Raw genomic sequence first — 25967 nt, 5'->3', positions numbered from 1 at the left:
CAACCAGTCAACCAACATCCGTAGACATATATATGAGTCTACACTGCCATACAATCCAGTTCTAAATAGATAATCTGGATTTTACATGGCAGTATAAAAGGGGTGACTGGGTGCTTCTACACTGTAGATTTAATGGAGGGAGGATGATGAGGTTGGTGAGGGGAGGGGTGGAGAAAAAGACTTGGAGAAGGAAAGAAGCCGGCATGGGGAGGAGGAAGAGACACTGGGAAGCGGAGGAGGAGGTCACCCTCCTGCCATAGCAGGGAGAGAAAAGCCTCCCCCCCCCCCCAACAGTGACCATCCAGTCCGATCTCGCCAATTCTGGCGGTCAGTGTGGGGAGGAGGCAGAGGCCACCCTCTCACCACTGCGGTGTGCCTCTGCTCCCAGGACAACCACTCCAGTGGGGGGGGGGGATGAGACCCGTGCGGAGAGGAGAAAGAGGCACAGGGAAGTGGAGGAGGAGGAGACCACCTTCCTGATATAGCAGGGAAAGAGAAGCGGCTCAATGTGGCAAGCCTCCAACTCCACTCCCATGGTGCCCACTTTCACTTGTGTGTGTATGGCTGTGCATGAATGCCTGGCTCCCAATGCTTTAATGGCCAGCTGTTTCCCTCACGGAGGAGGGGGCATGGTCATGGATGTCTTCGTGGACATGCGCTGTTTCTCCCTGTAGGAATTTTGTGTTTAGAAGACATTTCTGCTTCTTTTGTTTTGTTTTGTTGTTTTTTTTGAGTGAAGGACAAACATTGGTTTAGTTGGTGTCTTGTGGCCACATTTGGTGTCAATTCATCCAGTGGTTTTTGAGTTATGTTAATCCCACAAACGAACATTACATTTATTTATCTATTTATTTTACATGTAGTATCAGAATGCAGATTAACTGCATTGTATGGCAATGTTGCTTCATATAATCCAGTTCAATACAGTTTATCTGCTTTCTGGAGCCGCTGGTGGAACAATGGGTTAAACCCTTGCACCGTCAGGACTGAAGACCGCCAGGTTGTAGGATCAAATCCAGGGAGAGAGCGGATGAGCTTCCTCTATCAGCTGCAACTCCCCATTGCGAGGACATGAGAGAAGCCTCCCACAAGGATGGTAAAACATCAAAACATCCGGGCACCCCTGGGCAATGTCTTTGCAGACAGCCAGTTCTCTCACACCAGAAGCAGCTTGCAGGGTTTTTTTTTTTTTGCTACTGACATGAAAAAAAAATCTGCTTTCTGGAACTGGACTGCAGTATAGATCCAGCCTATTTTTGATTACAGTAGGAAGATTTTTTTTTTGAGAGGTGGAAGACTGGGTGTCAAAATTAAGGGTTGGCAGAAATTGCTAATTTTTCTAAGTTTATTAGAGAAAGTACTTTAATAACTTTAAAAAAAACTCATGATAGAATTTTTGAGGGGAAAAAAGAGGACAATTATCTTGACTAACAGTTTTCGATATTAGTCAGACTATTGTAGGCACTTTTTGATCTTGGTCTAGATGCTGAATCCATATGATCCTCAAGGGTGGATGACTGGAAGCCCAGTCCTGAGGAGTAAAACATGAAAATGTTTATCTTTTTTTCTCACACACACTACTTAGGAGTAAAGGAATGGGAATGAGACTGTTCTCAGGTTCCCTAAAAGGTACAAGCTCAATATGGGATGAACTTCCTGGTTCCAATGCTGGTTTGGTGGACATTCCAGGACTGAGACCAAAGGTACAGATTCCAAGCTGGTCTCAAGGGTCTTGATTTGCTTCATATGGCTTGATGGGAACTCCTTAAAGTGTGGAAGGACATAAATAATGACTTCTTCCAATGCTTACAATCCATTGTAAGTTATGCCATACAGTTCCTGAAAGCCTGTTTTGTGAAAGCCTGGAAATAGTAGCATTCGCCTGCAATGTGGGACTCACCAAAGGAGTAGTGAGAATGGCCATAGGTCACTGGCATCTTAGACCCTCAAATATGCTTCTTAAACAAAGCCCCAGAGGCCATAAAGCAACTGGAGTAATTACAAAGGAAGAAAGAACAAAGATGGTGAAAATGAACAGATGAAAATATTTTGTTTGAATAGTGTTCCATTTTTAAGAAAAATGGAAGGAGAAATTGAGAACACAAGGAAGGTAGGGTGTTTCCAACCTCGCTGCTAAAGCCACCATGATTGAAAGGGAATTAGGAAAGAGTATAAGCTGCACTGAACATAAGGAAGAAAGGAGATAAGGATGCCACCAAATGGGTACATTCGTACTCCACTAAGAGCTCTGAAAAAGTCATTATGCAGTATGTGCAGACATAAGAATGTCCCATTTTGTGTGAGTCACAAAGAGCATAAAGAAGAAACTACTTTTAATTGAGTTACACATAAAATCACAATGAATTATCTAGAAAGGAATGCTTCGTCTAAGACCAGGGGTTTGTCTACACTTGCAAAGAACCCTGGACTCATCCCAAACACACAGTGGCTTCCAGTTCAGGTGATTCATTCTCTTTGTGAAGATACCTCAGAAATGTAAACTCTTAAAATTATATGGTAGTTTTATCATGTCATTTTTGTTGGATGGGTTTAGTTACTCTGCTTTAAAATTATAACATTAAAATTATAAGGTGAAAACAATTGTAAATTTATAATCTAGTTGATAGATTTTAAGGGGATTTTAACAGAAAAATATTTGTAATGTCTAAACTTTCATACCAATCTATATAAATAAAAATGTAATGTTCGTTTGTGGTATTCACAGAACTCAAAAACCCCTGGACGAATTGACACCAAATTTGGACACAAGACGCCTAACAACCCAATCTATGTCCTTCACTCAAAAAAAAATGATTTTGTCATTTGGGGGTTGTAGTTGCTGGGATTTATAGTTCACCTACAATCAAAGAGCATTCTGAACCCCACCAACGATGGAACTGAACCAAACTTGGCACACAGTTCTCCCATGACCAACAGAAAATACTGGAAGGGTTTGGTGGGCAGTGTCCTTTGGTTTTGAAGTTGTAGTTCACCTACATCCAGAGATCACTGTGGACTCAAACAATGATGGAAACTCTACAAGAATACTCAATATGCCCAAATGTGAACACTGGTGGAGTTTGGGGAAAATAGAATCTTAACATTTGGGAGTTGTAGTTGCTGGGATTTATAGTTCACCTACAATCACAGAGCATTCTGAACCCCACCAAATGATAGAATTGGGCCAAACCTCCCACACAGAACCCCCATATGAGCCATAGCAATGCGTGGCAGGGGACAGCTAGTCTATATAAATAAAAATGTAATTTCGTTTGTGGGATTAACAGAACTCAAAAACCACTGGACGAATTGACACCAAATTTGGACACAAGATGCCTAACAACCCAATCTATGTCCTTCACTCAAAAAAAATGATTTTGTAATTTGGGAGTTGTAGTTGCTGGGATTTATAGTTCACCTACAAGCAAAGAGTATTCTGAACCCCACCAACGATGGAACTGAACCAAACTTGGCACACAGTTCTCCCATGACCAACAGAAATTACTGGAAGGGTTTGGTGGACAGTGTCCTTTGGTTTTGGAGTTGTAGTTCACCTACATCCAGAGATCACTGTACACAAATACTCAATATGCCCAAATGTGAACACTGGTGGAGTTTAGGGAAAATAGAATCTTGACATTTGGGAGTTGTAGTTGCTGGGATTTATAGTTCACCTACAATCACAGAGCATTCTGAACCCCACCAACGATAGAATTGGGCCAAACCTCCCACACAGAACCCCCATGTGGGCCACAGCAACGCGTGGCAGAGGATGGCTAGTAATATATAAATAAGCAAATATTCAATTCTCTGATTGCCATTGTATTCATATTTAACAATAACTTTAGTCTTTTTCTACTAGCGTTGATTTTTCTAAACAGCCACTGATCTTGATGCCTAACCTTCCCTCTCTCCAATAATTTTTCCTGCTTGTAATTTTGCAGATAGTCAGGGAAGCCACTGAAGTTAAATGAGAAGAATTAAAGGAAGGAGTTGGGCATGCAGTTTCTTTTTAACTTAATTTAAATATTAAATTCAATTTTAATCTAACATTTTTAAAACAAACTTGCACACTGCACAGAACTATAATAGTATCTTGTGGGCAGATAGAGTAATGAAAGAGCAGGATGATAAAGGGCCAAGTAGAAAAGGGAGTCTCAAAAATAAATAAACCTTTTTGTGTTGATGGTGGCTCTTTTTTCCCTTAAGGAAAAAGAAAGAAAAGAAATATTTCCAAATGGTAATATATGTAGGTAATCTTTTTTAGGAGTTCTGTGCGTTGTGAACGAGACTGGCAGGAAACCCAGCAGTCCAGGTCATAGTTCTGCTCTCCAACTTTGTGATTTGCTAATGTGAAACACATGCATTGCTTTTGCACAAAGTTCAAATAACCCTGGAATTCCAGTGGTGTAGCACAGCAACTGAACCAGAACAAGGGCAGAACTTGTCAGGATTTAAGAGCTTTCAGCAAAACCCTTCAATTGCAGTCAGCACCCCATTCCTTAGAAGGATATCAATTATAGATAGTGAGTTGCTTTAGCAAAGGGAGTCAGCGCTGTCAGACACTAGATAGACAACCATGAAGAATCATGAATCTTTCTATTAACTGTAAAGGAGAGGGAGGCTGGTGGCAGGGGCGGAGGTGGAGGTAGAGGAAAAGTATAGATAGGCACTATAAATAAGACAGACCATCTGAATAGTTTAACACATTGCCTCTTACAGCACACATCATGAAAGTTTTAACAGAGCTAAATCCTAAATGGCATACACATTTGAAAGTAAACCTTAACAGTGGAAAAATGGCTACCGTGTCAAAGTCTTCCAGGTGGACTGATTGTTCCTGTGTGGCTTTGCGTGTTTATGTAATTCAATTTCTTATAGAAAGGGAAGGTTTCAGTATCAATATAGCAGGAAATGATAAATGTCAGCAATGTCAGACTTTTTTGACTTAGGAGGCAAAACAACGAATAAAATCACAATTCTGCTTCTGTCTGGATGTTCAATGCCAATGTTCCAATCTTAGAAAGTATGAATTGTAAAATAACATGAAATGGCTCTCAAATATTATATGAGTGGCCAAGAAACTCCAGAGTTTATACTACTGGCATTGCAGTCTGTGGTAGTACAGATGTTTGTACAATCCAGTTATGTATCAATCCATAAAATGCTAACACATTTCATCTTTTGAGAAACGTTAATGCATATGAGTTTTGTGATCTATCACTGACTCTTTGCATACTGCAGGAGAGCACTTAGGGAAATAATGGCATTTTCAGGGAGCACCCCATTAGACCTATCCTTGGCCCAAAAGAATAGTGATGTGTTAGTATATGGTTTTTATATTGAATGAAATATTGCTAATAGTTTAAACTGTGTGATGTAATAATGCAAGAGTTAATGCATAGAGTTGTGATGTATTGCCAGAGCATAACTTTGGAAAGTTCCTGTGTAAGGTGGAAATGAAGAACTGACAAGACTGGAATGTGCTTCTTGCAATGTGTGCAGATGAAAATGGACGCGAGTTATTGTGCTCTTCTGTAAATAGTGTATATCGGAATAAAGTTAAGTGCCGCATCGGTTTTTGAAGCAGAATTCAAGGAATCCAGCTGCGTTATTATTAACTTTGCGTCTTTGAGCAGACACTTGAGAGGTCAAGGAATATTGAGATAAGAGGAGCAATTTATCTCAATAAAATCAACATGATGGTAGGAACTACATCTTCTACTGTATTATTATGTTTCATATTAAAGAATCAGTAAGTTTTTACAGAATAGTTTGCAAAACTACAGGCTCAAGTAGTTACTGTTTCAATAAAATTATTATCATCTCTACCACCAATTTTAAAAGAGCGGCAGTATACTTGCTTTTTAATATCTATATTTTAAACCATTTTAAATTCTATTCATAGTGGAACTATATTTTCTTTTGCTTCAAGAAAAGACAAGAGATTACAGGATCCAATAATACTCAGTGGTTTTTAAAGTATGCTAAAAGGGGCTCGGCGCTTACCTGATCCTCTCCCCCCTCCCCATCCCCTAGCCGCCCAAAGCCTTTTCCCCACCTCCCTTGCTGCCAAAAGGCTTTTTTCCTCATCACCTTTGCTGCCAAAAGCCATTTTGCTTGCCTTCCTTTCTGTTAAAAGCCCTATTCCATTAACTTTCTCACCACTGAGATCCTTTCCCCCTTGTCTTGCTTGCTTCCAAAACCTTATTTCCCTTCCACCACTCAGGGGGTGCTTTGATTATGCTTTTCCTGCATGGCAGAAGGGAGTTGAACTGGATGGCCCCTGGGGTTTCTATTATTATTATTATTATTATTATTATTATTATTATTATTACTACTACTACTACAAAGGCTGAGTGGCCATCTGCTGGAGATTCTTTGATTGTGTGATTGTGCTTTTCCTGCATGGCAAAAGGTTGTTAGACTGGATAGCCCCTGGGGTCTTCCACTAAAATACTGTTAAGTTTACATTGGGTAAATTGTTCTTCATTTTAAATATTGTATTGTTCTTGCTTTCCTTTTTTGCACTACAAACAAGATATATGCAGTGTGCATTTTTTTCAGTTAGTTCACACATGCATTCTCCATCCATCTGCCACTGGCTTAGCCCACCTATGAAATTTTAAAACACAATGTGATAAAATGTGCACCCATGCCTGAGATATATACATTATATAATATATAATATACTCTATAGACATTTCTTGGGGCTCCAAGAGAAACTTTTGCTTTAAAAAGGCCTCCATGGCCCAAAACGTTTGACAACCCCTGATCTATATACTCAATATTTAGACAAATAACCAACCCAAAACAACTGGGTCAACTTTCCCAAGGGTCAGTGTGAGTGATGTACCTTAACTCTTAACAGAAAGGAACAATTCCCTTCCCTGAATAGAGCAGCAAAAGTGAAGAGTTTAATCTGTCCTGGAAGAACTGAAAAGAAGCACTAATCCCCTTTATTCTTTGTACTGCAGTGCTGCTTTTGGCCTTTTTGAATGACTGAATGGAAAACTATGAGTGACTGGCCCCCTGAGGCAATGCTGGTGTATTTCCCTCTTGGCTTATCCACAAGTCATATCAAAATCCATAATTTAGGCTCCAAAATCTACCCTCGACTTATACACAGGAGTGACTTATACACAAGTATATATAAAGTATTTCAGTCATGGCCTCCTTAGTGTGCACATGCACATATCCAAACAATCTGGAGTACTCTGCTCTAGAGCTGTCCTGCATGCAGCATGGGAACAGTATCCTTTGGCTATCTAGACAAATGGCTGGGTTGAAAACACATTGAGGCTGCTGCTTGCTGTTTCACTGATGAGAACCAGCTCCCTGGTGGAGCTTTGCTGGTGATGTTGCTCCTGATGTGGTCATCATATGGTGCTCAGTCATGTAACCAGCAGAAGTGCCATCGCTAGAAAGGCTCTGATGGGGAGCTGCTTCTAGCTGGTGAGACAGTGGTGCATCTGTTGTATGTGTGGACACTGAATTGAGCTGGATTCACCTGTCTACTCCCTCAAAACAGTGGGTGTGGTCTGAAGCTCCCCTTGCATAGGATTAACAGCCAGAAGCAGCACTTCTGCTGCAAGATAAGCCATATATCATGGGGATCTTATACAACAATTGCAAGGTATCCACTTTATTTGCCCCTGAGTTGGACTTGATCAAATTCACTCTTAATTTTTATTTCTTTAAATAAACAAAAATAGTTTTAAATAAACAACAATTACATATTTTAAAAATGTTTATGCCCCTCTTTACTCCCAAAAACGTTTCAAAGTAGTTGCAGATTGCAATCAATATGACAAAGATTGTATAGTACTTTATGATTCTGTTGCTTCAATCCTAGACAAAGATCAGCCTACATTGAAGTTTTGACAAATTAATCCTGAGAAAATACAGTAGATCAAATCAGGTGACCAAAGGCAGTGGTCAACATTGACTTGCATGGATCCCCAAAGGAAGAAAATTATATTGAAATATGCTGATAATTCATCCTGTTAGTCAACTTACTGTATAAAGATCCCCTATCACCTAAGTTTGAATGTCCATTGTAAAATATGTACTGTAAGACATGCAAGGAAAACAGGAAGCATATGTTCCATTAATAACTAGTTTAAGTTGATAGTATCTCCTTCTCTGTCAGTAATGCTCTACAATTTTGCCTTTATTCATGGGAATTGTAGTATTACAATGTCTTCTCATTCCGCAAGTAATCCGCTTCATCTTATACCCACAACAGAAAATTGATACATAACACGCACCACAAATCCTTTAAGGCTGAGGGGGGAAATTTCTCTGTCTCCCTTTTCTATTGTTACAGTCCTGTCTGAAAGCAGTGAAGGGAAATCATACTTGGCAAGAGGTTAATAATAACTCATGTCCGGCTTACTATTACTCAATAACTATCAAAGCCTCTGATTCAAAATAGTATTTTGTGGCTTACAGGATCAGAGCCATTACACTCTCTATTGAAGACTTTATTGAATTTTACACTAAGCTTTAGCTGACTGAACAGGTCAAACACTGTAGCTCAGAGTTTTGCTTTATTCGCAAAAACTCATAAACCTCTCTCCAGTCTGCAGTGCTGTTTGCAAAGAAACTTGACTCAGCAGAGGGTCAAAGAACCCGACCCTGCAGAAAAGGTCACAAAGGTTTCAAACCAGGCTCCTGAATGCCATTAACTTACATGCACTAGCTGTTCCTGCGTGTCGAACTCCCGTGAACAGCCTTCCCAATGGCAGTTTGTCTCATAGACCACTTCAGGCTCTTGCTTGCTTTCATCTTTGTCCCCTTCCTCTTTTACTAAGGTCATTCCTTCTGGTGGTTCCTGGATGAGGGTTAAAAAGGGGGGTGAGTATGAATGTGTAGAAAAGAAAAGCAAAAGCCACTTTGCGGCAAACTTAGCAGGAAAAGTGTGGGGAGTCAATATTTTATCAGCCCATTCTAGGCGTTTAGGTAAAATACAAAAATGCACAGTTAAACATGTAACACAAAGAAAGCAAAATGATGGCATTCAGAGAGCTCTCTCTATATCTTCCCTCATCCTCTTGGGAAAATCTGATGGCTGTCTTTGTTCTGCATAGGCTTCCAGTGCCTAATTTTTAACTGCTAATTTTTTAATGTGTGTAAGTCACACTTTCTGACTTCTGAAATGAGGGTGACAAAAGTTCATTACAGAATAGTTTTGGAAATGCTGTTACTCAGTCAAAGACAGACGGAAACAGCAGGCTTCATACCTAAATGACAGGGGTAACAGAACAGTGCTCTTTGGCCCCATCTGCACTACTGTTTAATGCGGTTAAGGGGTTCATTATCATGAAGTGTCTAAATGATCCTGCATATGAGAAATTGTGATCAACAATAATCAACTAAAAGCAAGTGCTGTCCAAGTAGCATGGAGCTCAATAAGCTATTCTGAAATGGATTCCACCCTAACCCTGAGCCATTGCTTTTAACCCATCAGGGGTTTGCAATCGTTCCTCAGTAGGTGCTCATGTAATCATGAGTGACCAACCCGACCATCCCTATTTATAGAACTTCCAACACCTCCTCCTGTCTTATTTGGCAGAGAGTTGCTAAACTCTCTAAAATTGCATGCTCAATAATAATGCCTCCAATGGTACCAGCACTGAAAATCTCCAATCATAACTTGGCTAGATCTACATAAGTAGGACATTCAAACAGCGTGTCTCAAGATAGCTATGGTTTTACAAGTAATAGCCATCGCTTCAAATAATCAGCAGTTTGGACCTGAAAACTCCGATGCTGAGCACATTACATTACTCCAATGTAATTAAGGCGTACACTACTATGACCAGATCTGATATTCCAAGAACTGGCACAATTGGCTCACTAATCTTGGTGGTGGAAACACTTTTAGCCATTGCCCTTTACAGCTGGATTCAGGAGTACATCGAAACTACAATGATGGACATTTAAAGGGAATTTAACCATGTCTAGCACTATTTGAATGTATATCCAAAATGTGTTGTTTTTTTTTTTTTTAAGAAAAAAAGAAATTACCAGGGGCATTTCTGCATGAAGCTCTGATTAAGGATGGCTATGTGTTTGGGTACAAAACTGCAAAACTCTGCTGATCATGGCAAAGCAAAACCATAAGTGCCTGTATTTAATTTTATTCATACCCTAGAGCAGTGGTTCTCAACCTGGGGTCCCCAGATGTTTTTGGCCTTCAACTCCCAGAAATCCTAGCAGCTGGTAAACTGGCTGGGATTTCTGGGAGTTGTAGGCCAAAAACATCTGGGGACCCCAGGTTGAGAACCACTGCCCTAGAGCGATGAGGAATAAGTGCCCAAGCTACCAAAGGCCCAGAGAGAGCCAAAAACTGTTATCAAAAACTGCTGAAGATTGATTAAACTGTGATCAACAATAATCAACTAAAAGTAAGTGCTAAGATCTAAGACAGAAAAGAATCTGTGGATGAGGACATTTTACCTGAACGCTTCCTACACCCGGGCTGGGGAGGTCGTCATCAGGTTTTATCTTGGAACGTTTGTTATGCATCGGGTCTCCCGTGCTGCTCACTGCAGATTCACTTGTGGGTTTATTCTGCTGCACATATTTATATTCCAAAAGATACAATGAGATTGAGACTAAAGTACATTCCACTAAACACATGCAGACGCTTCTGAGCAACTTTATTTTGTCAGTCAAGTGTAAGTCACCTGCAGTTTATTGTCTGAGTTCATCTTTCTAAGACTAAAAAAGGCTTTCTAACTTTTCTTCTTCATTAGAGAAATCATAAAATGCAAGGCGAACCTATGTAAGACAATTTCTGGGCGCAATTTCAGTCTCTGAGTACAATTTAATGTCAGTACAATCACTGGAAATTTTGTCACTTCAGTGAGATATAAATTGACTTCCTTTATTCTAGCATATTACAGCTTCCTATACTCTTTGCTCAAACAGAAAGATCCAAATCTAAAATATTTATAGAGGATTGAAAACACTTTGTCAGTCTGAAGCCATGATATACTCTTAAGTAATTTATAATAAAAGATTGCATATACTGCAGCCCCAAGCTACTTGTTAACCAATCTGTTGAGTGGCTGGAGTGATTAATTGCTAACATGACAAAGTAGTTGGCTCTTTAAAAAATGAACTAACACAGTGTACAGCCAATGTTCCTTTACCTGTGTAGACTCCGATGGACCTGAACTCACTTGGACAGGATTCAAGATGCTAGGAATGCCAGGGATAGGCCTCTGGGTAGGAAAGGTTGGAGCAGGGTGAATGAGTGGAGGACTGTGTCCAAAGGCTGAGCCCAAGCTTTGCTGGCGACTGATGATTTGTTGGTGCATCTGCTGGAGGGATACTGGCGTGGGAGGATATGTGAAACTCAGGGCTGGGCTGCATTATGAGTGAAATGGGAGAGAAGGGGAGGGGGAGGAAAAGTCAGTAAATCAGGAAAAAATACATGTGACATCCACATCTTTAAAATAAAGAAATTGAAATCATGTCCTCTTCTATGGTTTTAGGAGCATCAGAAGAACAGACACCATGATTTTGTGGGGTGGGAGTGGATGTATATGAGAGATACATGTGACCAAAAAAGAAATAAAACAAAAGAAAATAAGGAAAATGATAGTATTAGTTGTTCAAACACCTCCATTGTGCACAACATTACAATATACATTAGCATACTATAAGCAACAGCAACACAGTGCCAAGAGGAAAAAAGGCTCCATGTTAGTAGTGGGGGGGAAGTAGATAGTGTCATCGCTATTTGAGGAGGAAGACTGCCTACTCCATTGTATTAGTGAACCAATTGGATTTCCATAAATATGACTTCCGACACCTTGCTTTATGATGTTTAATAATATTTATTTCAAAACTGCTTCATGAGATAGGCCAGACTCTGGAGACAGATTTCAAATGGTTGAGAAAACTAATGTGTCTGAAATTACACAGTAGCAAAGGTGAGATATAAAGATTTCTAATCAGCCACAATTATTACGTTTTGTTGTAAGCAACACTTAAACCAAAACTTCTTTGTTCAGACATTATGGAAATGATGCTTCAACAAACAATGATGTCTTTATTGACGCTAGAGACTTTTAGTCAATCCCAGGAGAAAAACAGCAGTTAAGACACAAGTAAAACCATAGAAGCAATAAATATTTTGAATTATACTAGGCCTTTATGAATGCCTGGGAGGGAAAATGGCAGCAGCAGAAGTCAGGGGTGGCTGGTCCACTGAGGCAATGCTGACACTTTCCCCTCTCCATGGAATGGCTCTCAACTACCCATAGGCCAAATCAAAATCCATAATTTTGCTCCCAAACCTGATGTCAACTTATCCACTCAACAAGTATATATGGTAATTTTCTGAGGCTACTTAGGCAAAAGAGTTGAATATTGTGGCCTAGAATTCTTACCAACTGTTGAAAGTACACTTATATTTAATTTATTCCACATTCACATGCACAGATCTCCCCATAAACATTATATATTTCCTCAGTTGCTTTAATGAATGTATATTATGGAACATCTTCTGTACTGGTCACAGTAATGTTCTAGTCCAAATTCCTGTTCACTTAGACATTTGAATAAAAAGAGATTTCCATTTTTTCTCCTCATTCCTCTTTTTTTTAAGGATTTCACTGAAATGCAATGTTATTGAGTGGACATCTACTGACAAGAGCATAAATGAAACCAACAACACCATTACAAGTCTAGATGATATCGAGACAGTGAAAATTCCTGTTTCTTAACAGCATAGCTATTTTGGATAGATATAGTAGTTAAAATAAAAAAATATTATTATTTAGTTTAATCATTCATACTTTGAGGGAGGTTTTGAGTTTTTAAAGAAGGTATGCATAATAAGTACTCTCTAAAACAGGTATCCTCAAACTAAGGCCCAGGGGCTGGATACGGCCCTCCAATGTCATTTACCCAGCCCTGGCTCAGGGTCAACCTAAGTCTGAAATGACTTGAAAGCACACAACAACAACAACAACAACAACAACAACAATCCTATCTCATCAGCCAAAAGCAGGCCCGCACTTCCCATTGAAATACTAATAAATTTATATTTGTTAAAATTGTTCTTCATTGTAATTATTGTATTGTATTTAAGTGTTTTTGCACTACAAATAAGATATGTTCAGTGTGCATAGGAATTCATTCATGTTTTTTTCTAATAATAATCTGGCCCTCCAACAGTTTGAGGGACTGTGACCTGGCCCTCTGTTTAAAAAGTTTGAGGACCCATGCTCTAAAAGTTCCAAGACATATTCTACCAATGAAAATGGAAGCTGGTGACAGACTCCATTCCTCTATGTTTGATGAACAATAATGTCTAATGTGGTTTCATACTTTCACATTAAATGTTAGATGTGGACTACAAATTCTCATTAAGCTCACTGGTTACTCTTGAGCTAGTTACTATCTCCCAGCCTTGCTAACTTCATGCAATTGTTATGAAGGCATGGACTCAATGAGACATCTGCCCAAATTGCTTCAGACACTCACTTACCCTCAGTTCACCTAGAAAAAAGGTCAGCTGCAGACAAAGGGTTTTTCTAAGCAGTTTTATTGAGAAGTATGACATTTTGCTTGAAAAAGAATTTCCTTATAGTACAATGCAAAGTTTTTTTCTTTAAAAAAAGCAGATATGTGTCTTATTTTTGTTGTGTTTTATTTACAACTTTATTCTTAAATCCCCTTGTTGTGATTGCTGTAAAGATAAAACAGGAAAACTGTGCCCTTTATGCCATTTTAAAAAATAAGAAATGTGTGATAAAAAATGTAAAAGTTCCTTTTTAAAAAGCCCAACTATCTTCTGACTTCACTGGAATCTATTTCACCACAAAAGGCGATTAGTAAACTTATTTTTATGAGTTTTTATGCATATATAGAGTTTAAAAATGATAAAAAATATGTAATAGGCATGTTAGTTTATATGCTTTTTAATAAAGCAAAGACAGTAGTTATACCCACTTCATAATCTGGTTCCTGAGCAGGAAAGTATATGTGTGTGTGTGTCTGTGTGTGTGTGTGTGAAATCATTGTGTTCCATGATGAATGGCTCATACACTGTAGAATAAATTGAACAAACTGGCATAGAGCTCAGTGAACATGAAATCAGCTATTAGAAGAAAGCTTGTGAACAAATTCTGAAGCTGATATGCATCTTTTGATTAATGTCCTATCAATCATCCACAGAGGCTACCTTAGCTGATTCCTGCAGTAATCATTCATGGTCGCTTACAGGGAACACAAGCAAGGACTAAGGGGGCTGCAATAACTGAATATTATTACCAATATCTCACTAACTCTCGGTGTGAACAATTACTATTTGGGAAACCTCTCTGGCTCCTGTTATTAAAATGATGCAGTACAAACTGAAAAGGGATTCCCTCAAAAGATTAGAAAAATTATCTCTTGTATTCTTTAATAGGCGAACTATTGTAATAGGGAGATCACCCCAAGAATAATGGAAACTTAAATTGCATTGCCATTCCTGCATCTCTTTGTGGACTATAGTAAAACTGACAAAATGTACAGTCAAGAGCTATAATTGTTCTTTAAAAAGGACTGGGATTCTTTCACCCATTTCATATTAATGTTTTCACCTAACGTACTTAACTGTAGCAATAATCGTACAATGGTAGACTTCAAATTTGCATTAAACCCCCCATTGACATTACAATGCATTTTGATACCTTCAGAGACGATCTACATACATATTTTTAAAAGTAAATTGAAGATTGTATTCAGTGCACACTAAATTTTAAATTAAGTTATTAGCAAAGAATTCACAACAGTCTGTAAGACCTTTGATTACAAACAATTCATTTCTACCCTATACATCAGAAATAAATGGCTTCTCTGTGTCATTTTGTCATGGCATCATTCTTTAGACTGGAGAATACTCTGGAAAATACAATAGAGTAATGAAGTGATGACAGGTATTAGCATGCATAATAGGCTTTAATAGACATTTATTGTTGTTTAACTGGATGGGGGAGCATGCTCTTTCCCACTGGAATATTTCTACATTGGGGCTCATTGATCACTAATTTCAGTGGGGGAAAAGGTTAATCCATCAGTTTCTGCAACCACATAGCACTGATAGAAATTCTTTAGGTGACATTCTGGATGGTCTGGGCTTTCCATCTCTGCAAACAAATGAGTGATATGACAAGCATGGTGTTCAAAACACATTTAACCAATTGATTTTCTCTGTCTTGTAATAAGATCTAGAGACATATGAAAGAGTGGACCATGAGCCAAGATTAAAGAAATTGCTTCACACAGAGGAACATAACACAGCAACATTATCAATAAAAGTACTGTAAAACATGTCACCCATTCATTTTTCCGTATCTAAAGTTTGTTATTGCAATAAATACTCCTATTGGACAGTTTTCCTTTTCCTCCAGTATTTCCCTCAGTTTTAGTTTAGATAGGTTTTCAGTGCATTCTTAGAACATGCGTAGCAGACATTTTTTTGTTGCAATTTCACATAAGTTTTGTGAAAGTGGCTCAACTTGGTATAGAGCAAAAATGAATGGTCATACAGTTCTTCATATCCAGAGCACAATAAAATCAATCTCAAGAACAAATTAAATGCACAATTGAAAATAATGAATTGAAATAAGGAATGTGACACAATCAAAGTTCTCATTGGTTTTAGTAATTCTTTCTTCTTCTTTTTGTCGTATCAGGAGCAACTTCAGAAACTGCAAGTTGCTTCTGGTGTGAGAGAATTAGCCGTTGCCCAGGGGACACTGGATGTTTTGATGTGTTACCGTCCTTGTGGGAGGCTTCTCTCATGTCTCCGCATAAGGAGCTGGAGCTGATAGAGGGAGCTCATCCATGCTCTCCCCGGATTTCAACCTCCGAGCTGTTGGTCTTCAGTTTAACCCACTGTGCCACGGGGGGCTCCAGTTATTGTAATGAAGATTTCATCTTGGACAAACCAAGGAAGGCATCAAAGAGGCTGTTCCTGCCACCCACTGTCTAGAAGAAGCAGGGTCAAATGCTTTCAGTAAAAGAAAAAGCACTACTCGTTCTGATCTTGCTGACTCTGGACAGAATTTGTCACATGTGATTGGGACAGGGAAAGTGCCCTGTTCTAATGAGTGCTCATTTGGGAACTAATACACTGACATCTAAGAGATTCTCATTGTGGAAATACTGAATCTTATCAGACACCAGGAAAAAAAACTCCCATGGGCATTGCAAAGTGGAATCTCCATAGTACAAGCTTATATCAATAGTACTTTTTCTGCAAGTCCTGCATTTGGATAACTGAAGGATACATAGCCTATTCCCAAACAAGTGACTGTCCACGGCTGAAAGGTGTTTTAGGTGTGTGGATCATTGACTGAAGGATTCTACTGCCTAAGGCTGTATTCATTGAATCATACAGGTACAGTCTGCTATGTTTATTGATACAGTAGAGCAGTGGTGCCAAATCCATGTTCACCAAGGGCCATATGAGCCTTATAGTTGCCTTCAAAGAGCCATTTGTAACGGTAAGACTGTGTTGTCCTGGCACTGAAGGTCTTACAGACCACATAAAATGACATGGTGGGCCGGATTAAGCCTGTGGGCCTCGTGTTTGAGACATTTGCAGTAGAGAAAGGGCTAAGACAATGAAGGAAGAGCTAATCAGTGAAAATCAAACTCTCTTTTTTCTGCCACTGGTTTAATACAGTCATATTACTATAACTCTCTTGTCCAGGGTTCTTCCATGATTGCTGACTGGAGAGATTGGAGATACATACATAATTACAGGGCAGGGATGTATTTTTACAGTTCTAAAGACTATTTTGAATAGAGAAACAGAGAAAGATAAGAAGAGGTGAAACTCTGCTGAAGTTTTCTCAAGTGAAGTCAAAAGAGAATTGCCATGGTCTCTATAAACATTAGCACCAAGAAACATAACAGTCCAACTATTGGAATGTTTTTTAAAGATAAAGTGGTATACAAACTAAAAAGATAAATATATACTGAATGATGGCTAGAAACTAAGGAAGAGATTCACGTGCTTATTCTCCCATATGTGCCCTGACTCTCATCTCATGACAAATCCACTCTCCAAATTTTGTACAACCCACTGCTGTAGCACTGATGAAAAAGAAATTGCCATCTGGATTGGGGTGAAGAGATGGGAAACCAGAGGTTCTCTATTCATTGTACATCCTTCTGTAATCAATGCAGGGAGACAGCCAGGGTAAGCATGCTCCCCCATTCTCACTCATGGATTGAAGTAAACATATACAAGATTGTGTGATGACAGTGTTGTTATTGTTGGCTCTCTACTAAAGCGATATATATTTATATACATCTACAGGCGAAAGATAAATTCTTGGAGGATTGTTAACATAATGAAAGATATAAAATGAATGACATAACAAATACTGGCTTTCAAAGGTTTTTTTCTCTTTATCTTTTTCTTCCCCCATTTTATAAGGAGCCTTTCATTTGCATACACAAGAGCAGCAGTTATTTTCCATTTATATGTGATTGCAAAACACCATATAAATAGCTTAAGACAGGTGACTATTTGGTCCTATAGCTTCTCTTCATCCATAGTTCCTTCATGTTATAATAATCAAGGTCTTATGTCCTGCTACAACAATATACCTACACTTGATATTAAGCCTGTCAACTTGTACTCCAGCAAAGAGCTTGCTCTTCAGAAGACAAAGAGGAATAATTAGCTTCCTAGAGTGAATGAGAAACCAATGAAAGGACCAACATCATAAGCAGCAGTGGAAGCAAAAAGACACAGTAGGGAAGAGACCCGTAGCCCTTGACTCTGTATTTCCTCACATATGCTCAGTTTCCTGCCAGAAAGGCTGTGACACTTGGAAATTCCCCTTAAGCAGACAATATAGATCCTCCAGAGTCCAGGTTAAATACACTCCAGGTTGAAACAAAGACTGGGTTTAGACAGAGCAAACATCAATTAGTGAAAGAGGATCTGAGTAGAAATACTCACTTAAACAGCAACTGCATGGAGCCAAAAGGACATTTAACTACTGTAGGTTCCTGCCTGTGAGAAATTCTCGCCAACAGCTTCTGAAGACCATTTTACAGGAAAAGTGACCTGGCTGGGATTAAGGGTCATTTTTATACAAGATGCTGTCATCAGGAGGGCTGGGCCCTGCTTTATGATTCAGAAAAGGTGGGAAGGAAGCAAAAAAGATGAAAAGAACCGATAGAGAATAGAGAGAATACAGACTGGTTGGGGAAGGGAATGCCTTTTGGAAATCACTCAAGAGGCTTTTGAAGGAGTGGGAGTCTTCCTATGTAAAATTTATGAAAACAAATGAGAAGGTTGAGCCTCCAAAATTTAACACAACCACTGAATTGCCCACTGGATAAAAGGTTGATTATAATATGAGGAATAATCTACATCGAATTCAGGCATAATAAAACTAAAAGAAAAAAAGAAGAAAGACGTCTTCATAGTAAAAAAAAATGACCTTTGTTTGTGGCCTGAAATAAAGTATTCTTATTTGAAATGAAGGCCAACAGGCCAGATGTGGCCCTCAAAGGTCATTTACCGTCCACCTGCCTCAAACTTTAGACCTAGGGTCACCCTGGGTCTGAAATGACTTGGAAGACACACAACAACAGCAATCCTAATTAATTTGACTATCTCATCAGTCAAAAGCAGGTCCACAGTTCTCATTGAAATAGTGGTACATTTATGTTCATTAAAATTGTTCTTAATTTTAAATATTGTATTGTTCTTTCATGTTTTGGTGCAGTGGCCATAGGTGTACATAGGGATTTGTTTATGTTTTTTTCAAACTATAGTCTGCCCCCCAACAGTCTGAGAGACCATAAACTGGGCTGCTGTTTAAAAAATTTGAGGAAACCTTCATTAAATGTTTCTAATATAAAATATAAATTTGAGGAACCCTTCATTAAATGTTTCTTATATGCAAAAGTATATTTATTTATTCATTTATCTCTGATATGTACCTGTACTAAATTTTCATAATCAATACTCAAATCTCCAAGGTCTAGCAACAATTCAAAAAGGACAACTATGAAATATGTTCCAATAAATCAAATATGAATTGTTGGTACTAAAACTTCTTCCCGGGGTAGTTAAGGGGTCATATAATTTAATGTTCTTTCATATAAAGAATTCCCCCAAACAAAGCATTACAAGAAGAAGAATTTCTAACCTAAGTGGAAGAATCACTTCTGTAAAAAGACACGTTATCATGTTAGCTTTCATTTGTACCCCAATGCAACCAGGTTACTGTCTCAGCCAAGCTTTCTGGATTGTATGATTCATACATTTTCAAACCTTTGCTCGTCCCATTCATGCTTTAGTATTTTAAGTATATGGCCACCTCATGTGTGTATAAGTAAAAAACAAACAAACACGGGATTAATTCTATATTTAATAATACTAAGAATTGCAGGAATGGGCCATCTGTACAACTGACCATCTGAATTGAAGTTCAACCTTGCAATTATGTCATATGTCTGGTGGATAAGGAACATGCAGCTCCTTCACAAAATGAATGTTCTTGATATGACTGCCAACTAATACCAGGTCGTGTTTCAGATGGAATAACTGGCAAAAATCACCTCTGAATATTCCTTGATTAAGAAAACCTTATTAAATTCATGGGGTCACCCTAAGGCAAAAGGCGACTTGGGAGTCGTACACACACAAACACAAAAAATGCTTTTAACCACATTTGACTCTCTGTGTTGGATGCCAGCCAAGGTATTTCACTACACATAACAGAACCAAAAGATAAAACATATTGTCCTTGATTCATTTTTTATTTATTTGAGGTTCAGATTTTAAGATGTGTTTCTAAAACTCTGCAGGAGCACAAATACCATTAATATAGTTGTGCTCAAGAAGCAAAGAGTTTTTTGAAAGACATAATTAGATTCCTTTACAATATTGTAACAAAACTACACAAGAAACATACTAGTTCCTTTTGCCCTGAACTTTGTGCTTCTATGCAGCAACCTTTTCTGCCTTTAATATCCATTTTCTAAAATTTTCAAATTGAAATAAAACAGATCTGTGGATTACACTGCATGAGGGCATTATATTTTATGGAAGTATCTTCAAGAAATAGAAATGCACACACAATCAAAACCAAACACTTTGGCTACTTTGTTGCTGTTCTCCTCATCAGGTTGTGTAGTCTTATAAAACATCTGTTGTGAAATGTTAAGATATATTATTATGTGTGAGCATTTGTCATGAGACATCAGAGAGTTCATGAATGTAAACATATAAAGGCAATCATTTTTTATTATTATTGGGAGAAGCAGAGGAACTCTTTTCAGTTGCCCATCAACTGCCATTTCACCAAAACTGGACAACAATTTTAGTAAGAAGACACTGAGGAACTTGTTTTTACAGATATATTTGCTTTTTATATTACATTTTAAATATTGAATAGCTTTTATAATTGTTTAAACTATATTTTGATATTTGTTACGGCTTCAAATCGCTGCCGACTGTGAACCGCCTTGAGTCGCCTCTGGCTGGGAAAGGCGGTATACAAATGCAGTAAATAAATAAATAAAAGGTAAAATTTGGTGAAGAAGTCTTTCCAATGGAATTCTTTTTTTATTTTGCAATAATAGTATTTTCACATTCTTTCAATAATATTTATTCATTTGTTTTCCTTGATTATTTTCTTGATAGCTTACAATTTTCATTTATCTTAACAGCAAACTAATAAGGTAGCGGGCTGCCATTATTTGATATGAATTAAGAAAACTGCACAAGGTATATCCAAGGTAGTGCCTCTCACTCTCATTACTCACAATGACACACAAACCCACTGATATAAAGGTTTTCCACGTGACACAGAGACATTATCAAACACAAATTTCTGAAGTGGAAAACTGTTTGGTTTTCCAAAAGTAGCAGTGGGAAAGCAATTTTTTTGTTTCAATTCAGGCTACTGAACCACATACAGAAGCAGCTATAGTTTAGCAAAGGAGGTCCTGCTATGCAACTGGCATGAATGGATATTGATCTAATCATGATGTTCACCCACTCCTTGTTCAACTTGATGGATGAGTGCGGTGTAGGTTTCGCAAGCATTTCCTGTTGGATTCTGGTCTGAAAAACTTTCAAATGACATATGAAAGCATCAGCCCAGAAAAAAATCTAGTTGACTGTACCTGTTTTCCTGTACAAAGTGTTTCATTTTCACTCAACTTTGTTTGACAAACACCTAACAAATTCAGGTTTGTTCAATCTGCTTTCTTTCAGCAACCCAGTTTCAGGCAAGTTATATTACATAAACACTATAAACTCTCTCTGTGTGTATACCAGCCTTTGGAAATTTCTTCTGGAGTTTCTAACCATACCTCTCATAAACATCACTGAGACACCAGATCTCTGAGGTCAGTAGGGTTAGCAGGAAAGATTTTCCTATCCAATCCTATAGCTATCACATACTATTATCTACCAACACCAGGTTGGCAAAGTTTCCTGATTACAGTTGGTCCTCCATATATGAGGATTTTGTACCCATGGATCAACCATCTAAGGCAAATGATTGGACACCCCTGATTTATAACTTGAATTTCAAAAATAAATCCAAAAGGGGAAGGCTTGGAAATTTTTACATCATGAAGACTGTCTTACTCCACACAGTGTTCTTGTCAGAACCGCTACCCATGAATAGAGGGAAATACAAAAAATATTCAGCAAGGTTCAAGTCATTGCTTTTGCTGAGAGCATGGAAACATAACTGCAAAAAGGCGGTTTTCTGTGAATGGGACACATGACTGATGGAAAGTGTGTATTTAGACGTCCCAAAACAGGCAAGTTTCCACAAATTGAAAATGAAGTGTTTGTACATGTGATGGAGATGTGCAACATGTGAGATGTTGCAGATGAAAGCACTAGAGGTAGCCTGCAAACACAACATTCCACTAACTCTGTTTAAGGCAAGTCATGGTTGGGCTATAAGGTTCATGCGATGACACAACCTGTCTGTGCAAAGGAGAACCACACTATACCAAAATCCGCCACCTGATTACACCAAGAAGGTGGAAAGTTTTCATCAATTTCTCTTGCATATGCCGAAGGAAACACCATACTTCCTTTCTCAAACTGGGAATGTTGCTCAGACTGCTGTGTTCTCTGATATGCCCACAACAGTACTATTGCACCAAAAGGTGAAGCCATTGTCACCATGAGAACCAGTGGTCATGATTGCAGTGCATCATAATGCTGACCATTACAGATGATGGAAGAAAGTTACAGCTTTATATCCATGTACGGATGCAGGCAAATGGTTGAGTGGACTTAGAACTCATGGTGGATTGGGTTAATATTATGTGGAACAGAAGACCAGGTGCACTATGGAAACACCCAGCTCTACTAGTTTTTGATAGTTTCCAAAGTCACATTGCGAATGAAGAGAAGCAACTTCTCAGTTACAATAAAACAGAAGAGGTAGTGTTTCCTGCTGTCTTAACCTCTGCCTTGCAGCCACTGGATGTATCAGTGAACAAGTCCTTTAAAGACCACTTGTGTCATTTGTATAATGAGTATATGACCGGTGATCACCAATTGACACCCGCTGGAAATGTGACGTGCACATCCTTAAAACTGGTATTCACATGGGTAATAAAGAGTTGGGATCTTATCACACAGAACAATGGTATGAAAAGTTTTAAAAACTGATCTTTCTAATGCACTGTATGGATCAGAAGATGATGCACTGTGGGAGAGCCATGGGGAGGAAAAAACATCTGCCATGAGCACTGCTGAAGACAGTGCAGCAGAGAGTGACAACAATGACAGTGGTGAAGAGTCTTCCAACAACGAAGATTAAAATATTTAACTATGAAAACCAAAAAAGCTTCCCGCCTCACATAATAGTCGCAGCACCCCTTTTTATAAAAAAGGGGGAAAGTGTTACTATTATGCGATGAAATACAGTAATTACCCAATATACTCTTGTATGAGTCGCAAAATTTCAGTCAAAAAATCAACCCCGAAAAACTGGGTTGACTTATGCAAGGGTCAATGTCAATATTGTACCTTAACTCTTATCAAAAAAGGAACCATCTTTGAATTCAAGTACAGAGTGACACAGACGAGAGCTTAATCTGTCCTGAGAGAACTAAAAAAGAAGTACCAATACTTCTACCCACTCAGCCATGCCACCACTTCTGGCCTTTCTGAATGCATGGGTGGGAAAATGACAGTGGAGACCAGACAGCTTTTCCTTCTCTGTCGAATGACCTTTTACTTTATCCATGGATCAGATCAAAATGTGTAATTTTGGTCCCCAAACTTGCTGTCATCTTATACATGTGTAAAGATGGTACTTGAATCAAGAATCCTATTTAGATAAAGCACTGGATTCAAAAAAATCTTCAGGATGCCCGATATTAGTCATATTAGAATATTTTAGTTCACTGGAATTTTAAGTGAATAGCACATCTAGCTTTACATATAAAAAAAAACCAGGGAGGTTTGCATTCAGGAACATTTTTTCAAAGCAGCGTTTCTATTTTGCTTCTCTTTAAACATCAAGTGGGTACAGACACTGTATTTCAGACCCTTGAAAACACACCCAGGATTTCTTAAGTTAGAAACATAGACACACAGGAAACAATTATAACATGTTAAGTGAGCAATTTCTCCTTCTTACAAAGATATGTTAAAACAAAGCTATTGTGACATCAGAAAATGAATGCAGGAGGATCCACAGGTTAAACTAAAGGCAGAATTCAGTCCTCTAAGCACAGTATCAGTGGAATCTGAAAACTTCAAATAAAAAAATGTTGTTGAGGCATTATTTAAAGCTTTGCAGAAACAAGGGGGTCTGACGCCAAGAGACATCTGGTTCTTTTTGTGCTCTTTAGCTTTTCAAATGACTACAATGACTCAAGCCAGTCCTTGCGTTTATTTTATCTGTTTTTAATTCATTATTCCTATCCTAAAAGATTAGTTTCCATGCAAGCATGGAAATACATGTTTTGTTTTTTTCTGATGCATTTTGCATGTTTGATGAGAAGGAATATTTTGTTGAAAAGTAAAACAAAACATATGAAAAGAAATTGCACCGCTCTTTAATTCCCAAGAATAAAGAGCCTTCCTGATCTAGAATTTGCACAACTTTCTGAACTCATACAAGTCAGCCTTTCACAACTTTCTTCTGATGTCCAGGACTATGTACACAGATCACTTAAAAGAATAGCAACAGCAGTACAAAACATAACAGATCAACAACATTTTAATCCAAAAATGAAAAAAAATAAGAACCACAAAAAAGCCATTAGTAGTCATATTCCTGGACTTATGACACATGTATGTGTTCTCTCTATATGTTTGTGCACACATATGTGTACTCTCGTATAGTGCAGGGTTACATGGAGAAAGGGAGAAATGCATAATGCCACTCAATTGAAAGCCCACTCCTAAAAAAACAACTGGTTTTTTTAGATGACTCCAAATCCTACTTTGCTAGCTAGTATTGTATGTTCAAATTCAATTTAGAAGATAATAGTACTTTCCTTCTCTTGTTTATTCATATTTCTAGTAAGCAAAAGTTCCTACACTCAGTTACACATGTGCAACACCATTTTAATCAGTTTTAAGGATTTAACTGTTAATTAATGCCATTGATATTTAAATGCTACTTTAATGTTTGTATATTTTTGGATTTTAAATTGTATTGAAAGGCTATTGAGTTTCCTTTCTGGAAAGAAAAAGCAGGATATAAATAAACACAGTAATAATAATAACAACAACAATGTTCCAAAAGAAAAAAATCAATGTCTCCATTTAAAGAGAATAAGTAACTTTCACTACCACAAATCAACTATAGCAAATTTTCTTCTTATAAAACAAATGGCTATGGTAGGAAAATTGACTGAGGTGACCAAGCTGATTTTACTGTGCTTGTATCCAACCCTTTCAGCCTTGGCTGTTCTACTCCTTCCTCCTGCTGTTTGAACTTGCCTCAACCTCTTGGCCTCCAACTGCGTAATCTCCTTCCAACATTGTTTAGTTTAATCTAAGCCAAGCAACAAAGTGAAAGTAATCAGATATTGCAAAAACCTGTTTGTAATTAAGAAGACCTTGTTAATTTTGAGCTTTGGTGTAGTCTGTGCAAATGAGTAACAGAGAGGGTCAAATATCAGGGAAAAAATTTAAAAAAAACTTTTTTCAAACTTTGAAAGAATCCTCAGAGTATACTTCACTTTACACTTTACAGAACACCGTGTTGCCAATTTTTGAAGTTTTTAAAAGGAATAAGCCTACTTCTGCTTCTCCCCCTCACTTCTCACTCATACTTCAGGTGAGCTATTTTTTTATATAGCATTTTGCTCCTCGTGTAAATTCATATTGATAACCTTACTTTAAAAAAAATCAACCGATCTCCTTCCCCTCAAATGTAGAACTAGTTGTAGAACTGTTGCAGAGAACCAGAAATAAGGTACCAGTAGATTTGTTTGGCTGGAAAGCAAAAAAAGAAACCTGAATGGCCTTCCTATTCTTAAGCAGCTGCAGATTTCTAAAAGTTTATTGATTTGGAATGCAAATTCTCCCAGACAACATGAAAAGTATTTTTCCATCTGCCAAATGCACCACAAACACATATTATCTGTGTCACTCATGCACCAAGTCATAATGGAAATGGCCAATTCCTGTAACACCAAAAAGGAACTTTTATAAGTATTCTATGTTATGTACTATAAACAATAGGATCAAAAACTTTCATCAATTTGAGAGGATACATCTTAAAGAAAAAGTTATTTGTCGGGCATATGTTACTGAAAAAAAGTAAGTAAAAAATCAGGGTGGATTTCTAACAAAAATACAGTAATAGATTGTTTAGATTCTCACATGCAGTTATCACAAAAGGACTTTTACACTGATGTTTGGCAATATGTAAGATTTACACTTCACAGATTATTTTAGCACAGAAAGTTAACAGAATGCAATT

General features: G+C 38.0%; 1 protein-coding gene across 5 annotated transcripts in view; it reads right to left on the bottom strand.

Annotated features, from left to right (window-relative positions):
* GLI3 (GLI family zinc finger 3) overlaps positions 1 to 25967 on the bottom strand; it is a 264261-nt gene that overhangs the window by 45069 nt on the left and 193225 nt on the right. For 4 of the 5 annotated variants that reach the window (XM_060781580.2, XM_060781581.2, XM_067470173.1 and 1 more), the window contains 3 exons: positions 11163 to 11379; positions 10465 to 10581; positions 8696 to 8836 (listed from right to left, as the gene is read on the bottom strand). In XM_060781580.2, the coding sequence (XP_060637563.2) occupies positions 8696 to 8836; positions 10465 to 10581; positions 11163 to 11379 (475 nt within the window). The remainder of the gene's footprint in view (positions 1 to 8695; positions 8837 to 10464; positions 10582 to 11162; positions 11380 to 25967) is intronic. The other variant, XM_067470174.1, reaches the window with a different exon arrangement.

This window comes from Anolis sagrei, chromosome 6, assembly GCF_037176765.1.
Source record: "Anolis sagrei isolate rAnoSag1 chromosome 6, rAnoSag1.mat, whole genome shotgun sequence".
In the NCBI taxonomy this organism is placed as follows: domain Eukaryota; kingdom Metazoa; phylum Chordata; class Lepidosauria; order Squamata; family Dactyloidae; genus Anolis; species Anolis sagrei.
This window is presented reverse-complemented; position numbering and strand designations above follow the sequence as displayed.